This window comes from Betta splendens, chromosome 15, assembly GCF_900634795.4.
Source record: "Betta splendens chromosome 15, fBetSpl5.4, whole genome shotgun sequence".
NCBI classification, from domain to species: Eukaryota; Metazoa; Chordata; class Actinopteri; order Anabantiformes; family Osphronemidae; genus Betta; species Betta splendens.
The window spans coordinates 13814784-13830624 of NC_040895.2; the positions used below are offsets into that span (position 1 = coordinate 13814784).

The 15841-nt window shown below is 48.0% G+C and overlaps 1 protein-coding gene across 2 annotated transcripts in view; it reads left to right on the forward strand.

Moving 5' to 3' along the window:
* The window catches only part of ctbp2a (C-terminal binding protein 2a), a 44426-nt gene that overhangs the window by 20021 nt on the left and 8564 nt on the right, over positions 1-15841 (forward strand). Inside the window, exon 1 of one of the 2 annotated variants that reach the window (XM_029126966.3) lies at positions 1192-3826. The exons of the other annotated variant lie outside the window; for it this stretch is intronic. Coding sequence (XP_028982799.1) covers positions 1585-3826 — 2242 coding nt within the window. The 5' untranslated portion in view covers positions 1192-1584. Of the gene's footprint in view, positions 1-1191; positions 3827-15841 lie in introns of those variants that run through there. 2 annotated transcript variants of the gene reach the window in all.

Consider the following 15841-nt stretch of genomic DNA (forward strand, 5'->3'; position numbering starts at 1 on the left):
CAGCAATATGATCTTATCGTCTGTTGCAGCTCAACAAGCATAATGTTTTCATACAACTCAAAGGTTGTAGGATTATCTGCTGCTACAAAATGAACTCCTTTCCACACATGTATATTGAGATATACACACACACACACACACACATACACATACACACACACACACACACACACAGTCCCCCCATGTTTTACTTTTCCCTACAAAAGGACAAATCCAGATTAAGGAGCCTCTCAGAGATCAGACAAGCTTTAAAAAGAGGGGGGTGATGCAGCTTGTCAGCCATTGAGATGGTTGGATTACACATACTAGTGTAAATGACCAAGTGAAACAATCACCAGATCGTTTCTGCACAGGTGCTGCATTTAACGCCTGTATCTGCATCCTCAGCAAGCGATGAGTACCGTTGATACCACTTGCATCATCGTCTGACATGGCAGTCGCCGAGAGAACAAACATTGCAGTTGGATTTCATTACACACGCTGCAATCTCATTGCAATCCATCTGCTGTAATATTTTGCGTCCTCTAGTACTCTAATACAGACAGACGGTCTGATTGATCTCGGATGGAGAGGAGCGGGGCAGTGACAGTCAGCTCCACGGAGGCATCAAGGGCATTTCAGAGTTAGTTGGGCAGCAGTTGCGTGGTAGATCTGCCACAAGCATGAGGCCTAGAGGATTAGTGTCCAATCAGAGTGGATTTGATGTTTACTGACAGCGCATGGGACTTAGCAGAGAGAACTGTATTTCATTTGTATTCACTGAAGCCGTGCGCCCTGCGTGGCCTTCCCTCCCTGCTCTGTGAATCTGGCAAACCAAACACTGAAACCTGTTGACGGCAGCACATCAGCAACGGCCTCAGGTAGGTGACTCTGGAGAAGGTGGCGCGTTCGGAGGCTGACTGTTAATCATTGGCGTTATCATCATCATCATCATCATCATCATCATCATCCTCATCATCATCCTCATCACCATCACCAGATACGCTTGAATCTGGTTCACATGACGTCACAGTGGGAAGTGGTATTAGACTGGCTTTATTTAGATGTAATCCCTCATAGCAATCGGCAGAGCGAGTAAAATGTCCCAGAGAGGGGAGAGCTAAATCCTATTGGATTAGTCCAAGCCCCTACCCATCCCAGTTTACAACCCAACCTATCCCCTCCTTTTGTTTTTTCTTTTCCAATGAAGGTTGGTAACTATCTCAACCACACATCCTGTTCAAGTGTCTTTGTTGGAGTAGATGCGCTGCCTCTGCAGTGGATTGTGTTTGTGTGGTTTGGCGTGATGTGTCTGTGCGTGGTGTCCTCTTTCCTCGTGCACAACAGGCCAGCATGACCAGAGATTAATTATTCAAGGACTGCCAAAGGTGGAGTCATCTGATAGGACGGACCCACAATATTACAACCTGATATGAGGTGAACGCTAGCTGCTTCGTCTGCTTTCTGCTCGTTTTTGTACTGTACCGTCACTGTTAAGGACGACTTAGCAAAGAGGACTTGGACAGAAACCTGCTACAGAGGAAGCATTTTTTTTCTCCGTTTTGTGTCTCCGTTAATGCTTCGTTAGTGTTTCTTTTTTTATCAATGCTTGTCCCTAACAAACAGCTGAGCCTTGGTCGCTCTCACAGTTGGGATACGTTAGGAGGGAATGAGGGTCAGTGGGACAGAGCTGAGAGTGTCTACGAGCAGCAGGCGAGAGTAGCGGGCCGGCGGAGTTCTCTGTCTTACGGAGAGGGAGGAGGGTGGTACGAACATCCACCGGGAGTGCGTCCCCCTGACCTGGATTTAAAGCGTGACCCATATTCCTATCAAGACTCTGTCTACGGGCAAATTTACGGGGAGAGACACGATCCACGGGGGCTGAGGAAGAGCTCCGTGCCAGATCTAAACCACTACGATCGAGTGCCCATGGCTCATCGAGGGTCTATTCCACATCAGGATTACTATTCCCATGACCCGGCCATGACTCCCCGGCCACCTGAGGGCTTTTACCGACCCGAGGGCCAGCCTCTGCCACCTCATGCTCACCCTCTAAGTAGGTCAGGATCTCATTTTGGGTTGACACATGGGGCTCGGGGTTCATGGGATCAAGCTCCGGGAAGCAGAGGAGGACCTCAAGCTTCTTCATCACCTCTACCACCTCCCGCTCCTCCTCCCACTGCTCATGAGTTGAATCGGGCTTATAGGGAACCCGGTGCCAAGATAATGCCAGATGGGCAACAGCGCATACCCTCCCGAGACCCATCTCCTGCTCGTTATGGTCTGGAGCCTACCTCCCCTCGGTACGCCAGTGAACCTCCACCTCTGACAGGTCAGTCTCTCTATACTGATATTAATGGTCGTCCATTGGATCCACAGCAGCAGGCTGCAACCTGTCTGGTGATAGATCCTGCCAGTCAAGGTATGATTATGAGACAAGAGACGGCCTCGCCTTACACCTTCCAGCAACAGCAGCAATTACAACAGCAACAACAAATTCAGCAGCCACAGTTGCAGCAGCAACAACTTCAGCAGCAACAGTTGCAGCTTCAGCAACAGCAACTCCAGCAGCAACAGCTTCAACAACAACAGTTACAGCAACAACAACTTCAGCAAGAACAAATGCAGCAGCATTTGCAACAACAGTCACTGCCTCCCCCTCCGACCATGCCTGTGTCTGACCCTAACCTTTCTATGGCACCTCCACTTCCTGTCCTACCTGCCCCTGTCCAGACTGCTCAGACTGCCCCAGTTGCACCAGTTGTTCCTGCCCCTGTACAGACTGTTCCTCCTCCTCCTCCTCCAGCCACTCCACTTCCAGCTCCCGTTGCTGCTCCTCTCCCTGCTGCCCCACAGACACCTTTGCCCGTGGACCCCAAGAAGACGATAGATCCCGAGTTCCTTGCTCTGCTGAGAAATGAGGGCCTCTCAGAGAGCACTATTTCCTCACTCATCCAGCAGGGATTTGACTCGACTAGCATGCTGGCGGTTATGGAGGAGAACGACGTCCGCACTGTCGCCCCCAATCTCGGCCAAGCTCGTGTGCTGTCTCGCTTGGTCCACAACTGCAAGCGTCCTATTGAAGCTCCAGGAGCACTCTCCCAACCTCAGACGCCAATGAGAGGTCGCTCTAACAGCTTTAGCCATCGCGCAGACGTCTACCACCAGCAGCCACATCACCATCCAGCGCATCCTTCACAAGCTCTAACTGTGGACCCTCAACTTATGCCCCCACCAACTCCTGGGGCCATGCAGGCAATCTCTGCAAGGATGGGAGAAGTAATGGGTAGGAGGCCTAGCAGTGCACCTTCCCACCACCTTCTGGAAGCCTCTGGAGGTTACCCAGGCCAACCACCCCGCTCCCCAGGACCATACAGTGGAGCCATCATGCCTGTTCAATCAAGGCCCATGTCAGCTTACTCTGCTGGCGTTGCCGTGTCAGGGATGCCCATACAAAGTATGCAGATAATGCCACAGCAAATGACTGGGTCAATGCCCGCCTTACCCGGGCCTATTCACACTGTAGCAGGTATCCCGCAGCAAATGCCTATGTCATTGCCAGCTTTACAGCAGCCGCCCCAGCAGGTACCAAAAGCATATTCAACCAATTACACAGTACCCATGGAGCTGATGAAGCGCGACAGGAACTTACTGCCACTGTCACCTATGCACAGCCCTCACCCAAGTCCTCAGTTGATGCGCAAGGTCGGAGGACTTGCTTCAGACAGTGCCCTCGTCCCTGTAGGAGTGCCTATGCAAGGGCAAAGTGCCCTGGTTGCTAACCAGAAGCTAAGTCGGCGAACGGGTCCACCAGTCATCGTATCCACTATGGCGTCTCCAGATACAAGTAAATCCTTTTTCTCTTCTTCCACTCGTCTGCTCTTGTTCGTCTTATTTCTTGATGCTTTGGCTTTGTGAGATCACTTAAAACATAAAACAATAGAAGGTTTTTGAAAAAAATGATTTTACACCCAGTTCGTTCACATTGCAATAACAACTATGTGCCTTTTCTGCTTATCTAGACTTTGTGGAGTGCGATTTAAATGCCACATCATATCGCTGTCGATCAAGAACCACTGTCAGGATTATGAATTAATATTGTAAAAGGGGACTTTAGCCATTCTGGAAATCCATTCGCTGACCTACTTTTGGCTTGCTTTGATCCTAAATTGACATTTGCAACCTGCTTTTCTATCGGGGCCAAATTTGTCAGAATTTCTCATACTGAATATAATTTTATAATGTTTTATAATTTTTAGTAATCTCATACAATTCTTGTCACATTGACATTTTGTTCTTCCTTGTTCTTTGTTCCACCTAAAATGCAACTTAGCCTTAATGAGGTGTGTTCTAGTACATTTGGCGGGAGAGGCTGTCATCACACACACACACACACACACTGATAATTTTCACATTTGCACACTTACAATTACAGTCAGCCAGTTGTCGAAATCCACATTTAGTTCACATTTTGGAATTCTGCAAAATTGAGATGAAGCATGTGCTTTCGTTTGCAGTGGGTTGGTGGTTTGGCAGGTTGGCATCTGTGCTCAGGCTGTGTCATTGTTTACTACAATATCTTTGCAAAAACTTTGTTTTCACTTAGCTCTTCTCATCCAAATGTAATCTCCAAGGAGAATCACTGAAGCAGAAACAAAAGGCTGAGCCACGTGTTAAAACCATGCAGTGTGCCTCAGGTCTTCAGCATTTACACTGTTGTAGAATGGTGATTACATCATTACAAGTGGTAGCAATGTAACCCCAGTCCTTCTGTGTTGTCCCCTCACTCCTGAAGTTTCCCTATTTGTGCAAATGTGGATGTTTTATTGCATTATAATAATACGGGTGTATAAGTGTAACCTGTTGTGAGACTATACTTGCTTCAGTCCTGACCAGCACACGAGAGCAAATAGTTTTGACAGCTTCTTATCAAAAGCTTATTGACACCAGACTTACATATGAACTTGTGAGTCGAAGACCGAAACAAATAATGTTGTTTAATGAATCTAGGGAATTAATTTAGTCTCTGTTTCCATTTTTTCAAGTTCAGTCAAATTGATTTTAGTCTGTGCATTATTAGCCTCTGAATTATTTATTAGGACACACATATCCAATTAGAACTTTAATTCAGCACGATTAAAGTTGCTAAATAAAATCATCTCCACTGCCTTTAACTCCCGTGGCTCACTCTGTGAAACTCGGACATTTTTGACAAGAAGGGTCGATTCCTCCATCAGCGCTCGCTCACTGGAGGCTGACTAGCGGCATCACTGGACAGATAAAAACGAATTACAGCGCTGATGGCCGACGTGTGATTGTGTCATTTTCTCTGTGCAGGTTGTAATGAGAACAGGGGGGTTTAATCCTTCAGAGCCTCCATTTCCACTGTCGCATTAATCCACAGATACTTTAATTCTGCTCAGACCGGCCTCCTGGCTTCCTGTGAGACTTTGTGAACTACACAGCCCATAGCCAGCTGAAATGAGCTTTAATGGGGACCGTGGCACGCTGGGAGCACATGATTTAACTGCGGCAGTTTTGTTGTCATCTGTGTGTTTTTTCCGGCCCAAGAGAGCAGATATTAAAAGATCCTCACCGCTTGGCTGTCAGAACAGGCTGCTGTTCTTAGCGCAGATGGACACATGCTTTGGAAAGGGTTTCTTCAAGTCTACCCCATGCACAGACATCACATTGTTAGTACACACACAGTCAGCGGAGGAGACCTTATTTGCATGTGGCTCACATTTGTTGGTTTGGTAATTTCATGTGTTAATGGACACAAACGCAAAGCTGCTCTGAAAGCATATTCCTAAATTGTATGTTGCTAGGCAACGTGCATTTTGGTGGTAATCGTAGGCAGATTTGCTTCTGGTTAAAGGGTCGTTGTATTGTCAGAAAACACTGCAAATTTACTCAGTACTTCTTTTTTTTTCCTTCCACAAAATGGCCGGCTGAGCTGCTGCATCAAAAAGAAAGCATTAATTTAGGGAACTCATACATGTTTTATGTGAATGAAAAGATGGGAAACGCACAAAAAAGTGGGGGTTTGCCTGCATAATTTCAAAGGTTCAAAGATTTTATTTCAGTGCTTACAAAATAAAGATTTAATCAGGCCTTTAGGTAAACCTACATATTTACACCACCTCAGACAATGAGTGTGGACGCTCACGGCGGTGATTTATTGCCGATGATCCACTCTCCTTCACGTCCTTCTCCGAGGACGTCGGCTCCTGCACATTGACGGTTGTTGACCCGATGCCACCTCGGGGCATGCGTGACACACTAGCCGCAATTTTTACTCGGGCCTAGCATGTTGATGGGGGAGGGTGGTGGTGTGCTACTTTTGGAAATGGCAGATTATGTGTTTACAGGGTCCGGGTCAAAGCCACAGGCAGTTGTTACACTGAGTGAAGGATTAAGGAAAGGGGGGGTGTTAGTAACAGACTCACTGCAGTTCTAATGCTGATGGTGATTGCTTGTTGCCGGGTTGGGGGGGGGTCACAGCTGTCAGTCAACCTTGCACTCTTCACTGGCGGAGGCAGGCTATCAGCTGTTGATGGTCAAACTTTGGCCTTAATGTTGTCGCGCTGCTGACAACCCTGATATATGAAGTTGTCCTGAGAGGCTGCCTCAGAAATGCAGGTGATGCAACCGCTGGAGCCAAACTGGGAGGTTCCAGCGCAACGAAGGACGCAGAGACATGATCTGCACTGTTGGCAGGTGGCAGCGGTGATGTCTGTTCACACACAGTGCAGAGTTGCTCTTTCCAGATGTTCCTGTTCATATCAAGCAGTCATTTCCTTTCCTTTTTGAGTGTCCGGCCTCTTTTCTTTCTCTCTCGCTCTGTCAGGATTACATTGTTACAAATCTGGAGCGTTTTCTCCTTATATTTGTTTCCTGAGTCGCCGTTTTTCTTTCCTTATTGTCTCTGTCATTTGTTCATCCTTCACTTTGTAGAAAAATAAAGCGGGCAGAAGTAATGGGAGAAATATGTTGCTGAGCAAACGTCATACCTAGCTCAGCACATTTATTCATGACTGTGGTTGTGGGTTATAGAGCCCGACTGCAGGAAAATGAAGGAAATGAGGAAAGATGGGAGGAGATTGAATCCAAACGAACACAGCAGAACAGAGAGGAAGATTGAGTGTGTGTGTGTGTGTGTGTGTGTGTGTGGGGGGGGGCGAGGAATGGAATTAAATGCACACGGGGCCACTTGAGATTAGATAGCAAATGACTGACTTCTTTTAGAGGCAGTGAATCTTAAAAACGAAGTGTGGAGTGCAAATGGGGGATTATGTAAATGGTGGCGCTGCCATTTCATTTGGGAGCGAGCGAGGGAGAAGACACTGCCACCAAATGCTCTGAAGTGAAACTTATTTTGGATACGCTGAGTAGCATCTCAAACACTTCAGTGATGAAGAGACCATCATTTCTCACAGCTGCACACTGTTTACACAGCATTTTCTTTTCTTTTTTTTTTTTTGCTGATGCAGTAACACATACAGCATTCAGATATTATGCTGCAGAGGAAGCATCAGAAGATGAAAGGCTTGAAAGTGTGTCCTGGAAGGTATGAGGCACTTTCTGGTCAGTCTGCTGTGTCCTTTTCTAGAAACTTGAAGTGATCATGCATCGGCTGTGAGCAGAGGTGAGCGAAGGACAGACTCCTAAATGTGTCCAACCTAAGGAGAAAAGAGGAATAAAGGAGCCAATAAAGAGAAAAGGAACGCTCAGCCTCCTATTCTCCGCTCCCCTCTTCTCCTCTCGGTGCTAACAAGGCAGTGACCCTGAATTATTCATTTTGAGAAAATCAAATCTTCACGGGTGTTAAACCAGACTCAAGTAGAGGCAGAGGAGACCGTGTTCTCTGGATATAAAGCGACTGTGTGCGTGGAGGCAGGCGATGCGGCGCTTGACACTTTGTCGGGCTGTGTTTTAACAAAAGCTAGGGACAGAGATATGTTTAGAGGTGCAGATGAATCTCATTTGCACCCGGAGAAAATATTATGCATTTCTCAGTAGGCATGTCAGCCGCATTCAGGATCGCACGGGGCTCTAAATGGGATTGTGTTTCACAGTGTTCTCAGCCTCACGGGGAGGAGGAGGATTTGTGTTTGTTTGTGCGAGCGCGTTCAAGCAGCCATTATTGCCTTGTCTGCTCCGGAGTAGACTGTGCGTTTGGATTCGGGCAGGAGCAGGTTAAAGCGGAGTCCGGAGCTCACATTTGAATCCAGCACGGACGTATTTGTTGCATTTGCACGGATGCCTCTTCACACGCCGCGGCGCTCTTGAAGGGTGCAATGCGCGACGCCTTCTCCCACCACTTTCCGCTCGCTCACATCCTCTTTACATCTCTTTCTCTCTTTAATCAAGCCAGTTGGCTCAAGTCGCAGGAGGCGATGGAGGTGTAGGAGTGGAACGATGTGCAGACGGGGAGTGAATGGCAAACAAGAATGCCTGCGCCTGTCTTATAATGAAACGGACTCGTCTGTCGTCCACCTGTCTGTCTGTTCCCCGTTCTCCGCTCACCCCTTGTCCCCCCGCGTGTCGATCACAGCAGGCAGATGGGACGGTGGATTTTAGAGGTCAAATCATACAGTAGGCCCTTCTCGTTTCATGAATGAGGCTTTTTGCTCCAGGCGTAGTTTGTGGGCTCTGGTTACATGTTGTAACCAAAGCCTCTGAATGGCGCCCTTTAAACTCTCCTCTCTACTTTTGAGCTCGCAGCGAGTACACACATTACCCCCCGCACATTACAGCAGTGTGACACAGAGCATTGTGTTGTAGTCAGAGCTTTAAATGCACCTTTGTGTTTGCTGATACTAATATCTGGGTTAGATCCATGTTGTGATACATGGCAAACACACAGTAGATAATGAATGTGAACATTCATTGTCTTGAAGGTTACAACGAACTACAGAAGGCTGAAAATGACTAAAGGTCACATTTAATTCGTCTTTATAGAAATGAAGGCTTCACTTTCATGAATCTGAATTTTGAGATGAATAGATAAAAAGTATAATAAATTAGTTTGCTCATTTCTGAACACATCATTAACAGAAAAAAAATGTTGCTTCATAGCTCAGACAAACCATTTCATTATGAATCATTTACTCTGAAATACGTCAGAAACCATTTTCAGGCTGTCATAATTCAAGTTAATAATTCCCTATAGCTTTACCACATTTTGTGTTTCCCGCTTCAAAACCAACTCAGTAGCTGCATACGGTTACTTGAAAGCAAAGTCTTCTTAACCTTTATTATCACAATCCTTTAAGGCGCCTGTGAGGGATGGAGTAGCCCGGGCCGGGGTGCAGCGTAAACACGCTAATCTGCCACTCCTGCGCTTGGGTTTGAAATCTCAGGATCACTTTGACTCTCTGAAGTGCTTCCATGAGTTCATGTGAAAAAAAAATAGACAAAGCTGAGAGGTGTGTACATGTCTGTGCGTGCACGTGAGCGCGCTTGGTGCTTGATCTGTTCCCCAGACGGCTCCGCAGCCGCTACTTGAACTAAGATTTAATTCAGAATTTAGGGAAGTCGTGCTGCGCCTATGGCGGATTTTCAATGTCAGTTAAAGACTGTTCGTCGTGTTTGTACAGGGTGCCACGGGCGTCGGGTTCGCGTGTACGTCTGGGTGAGTCCTTTGTGCGAGTGCGACAAAAAAACGGATCGCTCCTTCAGCGGCAAAACCAATCTTCTCATGTTAAACAGCTCCGAGTGCGCCGGATAAAATCAGAGCGCGATCGCGGAGCGGAGTTTGCGAGCAAGACGGAGGGGAGGGGGGAGGAGTGGAGGGGAGGGGAGGGGGAGGGAGGAGGGGAGGGGAGGGGCCGGCGCTGCTGAAGGGCCGTGAAGGCCAGATCACATATAATAAAACAGAAAGGCGCAGAGGGAGGGACGGGGGGGAGAGAGAGAGAGAGAGAGAGGGGAAAAAAGCGAAGGAAAATATGTTGAGCGAAGGGGAAGGTCGGAGAGAGAGAATGGAGGAGGGAGACGCACATGTGCCAGCAACGCTGCACCTCTCGCTGTGACTGGTGCTCTTCAAGGATTTTTTCCCCCCTCCTCTCTTTCGTCTCTTTTATTTACCTCCCTCCTTTATTTTCTCCTGCGTAGCTGTGACACCGGCTTGTTCTTTTTTTTTTTCTTCTTCATCAGTTCCATTCCCCACCGTCCCGCCACCCCGCTCCTCCTCCTCCTCCTCCTCCTTCTTCTTCTTCTCCTCCGTCTTTCTGTGACTCGCGACAAAAGGCTGACGGAGTGCGGCTGACGTCTGAATGAACGGCCCGACGCCGCCGCGGAGGGAGAGACGAGGGAGACGGAGCAGGACGCGGGAGGCTGCGGAGGGGAGATACAAGTGATCGCGCTAAGGAGGCGGAAAGTGCACATTACTGGCGGAGGACGATTAGAGATCCAGTTATTTTTTTCTTCTTCTTCTTCTTCTTTCCCCTGTTTGGAGATTAAGGGAGTTTGGAGCAACTGCACGGGGTGGCGTGGTGACAATCGCTCACCCATCGCCCCCCCCCCCTCCTTAGCCGCTGCCCCCCTGTGCCCCCCCCCCCCCCCCCCCCCCCCCCCCCCCCCCCCCCCCCCCCAACCCCTCCACCCCCAGGAACAGCAGTCGTCTGAAAAAGACAAATGGAGCGTCGGGGGGTGAGGTGACGAAGAAGGACAGATTTGGAAGAAAGCAGTAGGAGAGAGCAGGACAAGACAGTGAGGCAAGGCAGCGAGAGGGAGGGGAGGAAGGAGGGAGGGAGAGAGGCTAGAGAGGAGAGGATAACCCTAGGGCGTACTGTGGGTGAATCCCCAACGCCCACTTCTTCTTCTCCTCTTCTGTTTTTTTTTTTCTCTGCCATGTGCAGCCCCTGATTTAAAGGATGTGGAGACAGCATTTCCCAGGCAAGGAGCATGTTCTCATTGTCGTGTGCATGTTGCCCTCATAATAAAACGCTGTGGTTTGTGTGTGTGTGTGTGTGTGTGTGTGTGTGTGTGTGTGTGTGTGTGTGTGTGTGTGTGTGTGTGTGTGTGTGTGTGTGTGATGGTGAGAAGTGGGAGGGTGGAGAGTTGGATTCGGCTTCAAGGCTAATGAGCCTCTTATGTTTTTGCAATGAAGTGTGTCATGAAAACAGTGTGTGTGTGTCAGTGTTTCCTCGGTATGAAATCACGGAGCTCTGCACCTCTCCACGGCGAGGGGGGGTGATTTGGGGGGGTTGTATCGTTGGCTGCGGAGGGTAGAAAAGTCACAGAGGAATGGGTGCACGTGTGTCTTTGTGCGAGCGCGAAGTCGTGCTTGTTCCTGTTCGTCGATCGTAATGAGAAACGGGGCTTGTGATGAGGATCGACTCGCGTCTCTGTGCTCGGAATAAATGAAACGCATTGATAAGATCAGTGGGAGAATTGAATTGAATTGAATGCAGTTGTTACAGCAGTAATAAACAAAGCAGCGTACAGAACTTGTGTCAGATGTTGTTGTGATGTGCTCTGTCAACCCCCTCCCCCCCCCCTTAATATTGGCCAGGCGTTTGGGCGGCGATAAGTTTTCGGGCAGCGCAGGCACCGGGAGGACAAACAAGGTCTTTGTGTGTCCACATAGTGGAAGAAGAGACACGCTGGGGTGGTGGCGGCGCAGCCCGGCGCTGATAGGGTCCAGCCGGGCCCGGAGCGGGCCGTGCTGCCAAAAAAAAGACTACACCTCCCCTCGTTTCCACGCATGGCAGGGGATTGTAAACATGCTGAAGAAAGTGGACACTCCCAAGAATTACAGGCGCCAGATTGGTGTTTGCACAGTTGTAAAAGTGGAACGTTTCTGTTTTATATTGTGAGCAGGCTGCAGGTGGACGCACGCGGCCGGCACTGAGAAAGCAGATGCAGGGGGAGAGGGAGCTGTGAATGGCCTCGCGCAGTGCGTTCCACAAAATCTGACACCGCTGATGATCACTGATCATTAATGGGTATCATCTGTGGGTGTGTGTGAAGCTAAGAGCAGCCAAACTTTGTGTGTGTGTGTGTGTGTGTGTGTGCGTGCCTGTGTGTGTGTGCGTGCCTGTGTGTGTGTGTGTGAAGCCAGGTTGGCTCACAGCGAGCGCGTTCCCGGAATGTTGCGCTGAATCAAGGATTGTGCCACCTAGGCTTGGGACGTTCCATGTTTGGGTTGCCAGGTTGGGCGGCGTGCTGCCTCTTTTTTTTTTTTTTTTTTTTCTTTTCGGGGCAACGTTTAATATTCTCAGATCATACTTGTCTGTTCTCTGCTGCACTTGCTACAAAGGGAGCCTGCTGGGTGATACGCTTGCCCCCTTCTCCTTTCCTTGGGACTATCCCATCACTGAGGCCCCCAGCTAGGGGGTTGCTAGGTAACCAGAACCAGCTGTTGGTCCTAAGCCCTCTGAGCCCATTTTGGCTCCGCATCAACCGCCGAGTCGTTTTCTCTGAACGCTCACTATGAACCCTGCGACCGACGCTGCCGCGGCCCTGACATCAGCATGCCATGGAAAATCTCTCTCACTTCCTTTCGCTTTTGTAATTTTATTGTTCCACCGACGCTGGCACCGGCGCGGGGACCGTCCAGGGCTCGTATCACGCCCGTTTTTAGCAATGCTGGGGCATTTTATCACCTTCCACACATGGAGGAGGAAGAGAGAAAAAAAAAGAACAGAAGTCACCTGTTTAAAAATGACATCAGCGCTTTAGAAGAATGGCGTCGTCACCTGCGGGGGAGCGACAGCCTGTCTCAGGGGGCCATTAAGACGGATCGGAGATGGCAGAGTACACAGTGTAATTACTGAGAAAATCACTGAGGTAAAAGGATACGACCCTGCAGTCACAAAGCGGACAGTTCGTCTTTTCACAGTGTGTGTGACCACTGCACAAACAAGACACGGGCGAATCCGCAGGGAGCACATTACCGCGAATGAAGTCATCTTTGTAAAGAGACCAAGTCCTGCTGGAGAACCTCGAAACCACAAAGCCGGAGCGCTGGGTCTGCGAGGAAAGGGAGCCCGGGAATGAAAGCTGCAGTAACTGATGCAGGCCAGCGTTATTAAATACCAATAGAAATACATCAGGGGGAGAAATGCGGCTTGGAGGCCAGGGTTTATTTTCTTTCATTGATTGTTTGTGCTCTATTTAGGAAATGATTTTTCCCTGAAAACTCTGACTCACGGCATCTGGCCGCAGAGTTTTCGGGGCTGCTTTTCCGCCGTCGCCCCGTACGTTGAGGAGAATCGGACACGGCGGAGCGTTCGCTGCTCCCGTGAGCGCCGCTTTTTCCCTCCGACGTTTCAGAGGACGACTTCTATTTCTGTTTGTCACAATCCAAAAGGACTTCTCAGTCAGGAACATCTGTAACCCATTTGTGGTTCTGAGAGCGCTCTTGCCCGCTCCTGCCAGAAGTTTTCATACTTCCTGGAGAATCATCCAGTTTGTGATTAGCACTGGCTGAAGGATGATATCAACCTTGGTTCATTCAGGCGTTTCCTGAGGGGTGTCGGTGTTTGTCTAATACTCGCTGGCTTACTGACAATGCGCGCTGTTGTGCGATGATGAAGTCTTTGAGTACAACAACAGAGGAATGGAAGCTGTTTTTGTTTTTTTTAACAGTCTTCCAGCCAAAATATCCAATCTCCTAATGTAAACCACCTCTAGTCGCGTTACGACACCCAGAGGTTCACGCAGCAGCAAAAAGGCACTTGACAAACGGCTCCGCGGTGCCGTTTTGTTCCACTTTAAGTGTGAGTGTGTAGCGTCGGGAGGGACGGGAAGGGTTCTGGCTGTGCTCTTGTTTCCTCCCAAGGCTGGTGCCGACCCAACGGGGGAGAAAGTGGCAGAACAGAGGAGGAGGCAGATGGGGTTAGATTTGGATTTTGTGGCCCGTAAGTTCTGCGACACAAGGGTTTTGGGATGAGGAGCACTTTACTGTGTTTTGCTCTGATTTTGGAGGTTTCTGCATAAAAACCATCCCAATGGAAACGCGTTGTGGTGGTTTGTTTCTCTGCAATCAGGGTGTAATTGTTTCACAATCTCTACATAATCTATTTTTTATTGTGATTGCAAAATAACTCATTCATCACGAAAACAAAACCATAACACGGCCAGTAAGTAGCAGTACTATGATGATTGTCAGACTAGCGACTAGTCCATAAAAGACGCTGCTCTGGCTGTGAGTGAACACAGAGCAGCAAGGTCCAAACCTGCGCAGCCCTTTTTAAATTGCACATCTATTCTTACTTAACGGAGTGAAAACAGGAAGAGTCAGTTTCTTCTATTTCAACCCAGTAAATTAGTTTCTACTGCCCAGGTATCCCAGTGGTTCAGATCCTAATTAACGGCTTTGCTGGGTGTTAATTATCCTCTGGTCCATCATGTGCTAATGTGGTGCCACGTGTTGCCTTTTCAGACTGGACAAAGCCAATTAGCCACCAGGTAATAATTAATCAGCGGCGCTTTGACCTACTTCCTATGAGCGACGCTGCTTCTTGTTCATGTGTGTTTGTGTTCAGCATAAGCGAGCGATTCCTGTGTTTTGTGTTTTTGTCCTGTCTGTCCTGTCTTTTCACCAGACTCTGTGCTTGTGTGTTGCGCGCACAAGGCCACGTCTGTTTGAGGAGTTGTGTGTGTGTGTGTGTGTGTGTGTGTGTGTGTGTGTGTGTGTGTGTGTGTGTGTGTGTGTGTGTGTGTGTGTGTGTGTGTGTGTGTGTGTGTGTGTGTGTGACCCTTTAGATTATAGAAGTCATTTTTTCCTCAGCCAGCCTGAGATGTGATAATGAACTCTGCAGGAGTGTGATGAGGAGCTGCAGTGAGAGCTTGGGAGCCACAGGTGTGTTTAGCAAATGGTCCTCCTCCTCCCCAGAGCTGACACACACACACACACACACACACACACCACACACAGAATCCCTCCAGTGAGAATAATACATGCTCCCAGCTTCTATTCTCAAAGAGGAACACACAGTCCGAGGTCACCTCTTCTATACTGTTCCTTTTAACCTTTAGTTCCCGAGCTTCTTTCTTCTTTTCTCATCATTCATGCTCTATTTATACATATGTCATTTATACTTTAACGAAGTACTGCAATTTTATCAGAGTTGCACAATAACATTATTTTTATAGCTGGAGCAGAGATTGTAATAAAAATGATTATTTCCAAAGCATTTAATAGAACAAAGTGTAAAGTGACAGTGAGAGTAAAAACAAATATAAAAGGAAAACGACAATAAAAATCACCCGCATAACAGCGGCAATAACAACTAACAGAATGCAGTTTAGGCAAAAAGCCTGTAAAACTGGTTTATTGGCTAGTTGTCAGCTTGAGCCTTAAGATGAACGTGTTTGAGTGAAATGAGTGATTCATTGATGCATTTCCTCAAAGTTCAGAAAATGACAAGAAACATATTTTAGAACAAAGCTCCAGACGCAACAGAAGATGAGGTCCACTGGCGTTCAGTTCTTGGTATCGGCCCAGTGACGCGTCCCATAGTTCGCCTGTTTCTTTCTAGTTTGTAAGCAGACTTTTCCAGATTCATCTTTACTTTACTTACGCTCAATAAAGGCCAGGATGACGCTGAGCGGAATAAATGATTCCAAGCGTTAAGAAAAGGATTCGTGACAACAAACAAAGTCAGTGTTTAACAGTAAAGTGAAGGATCCCATTTTTCATCTAACAACGACTTTCTGTTCATAATAGATTCCATTCCTGTAAATAATAAGCTGACTGTTAAAAAAATGTAGTTAATGGGAAAAACTTTTCAGAGAGAAGCGTATTAAAAGCTGGATTAATAATCAATGTGACCTTTTCAATTATCTGCTTAGCTGTGCACCGCAGGGATCGAGTGCACTCGTGAAGAATGCAAGCGCATGGAACCAAAAC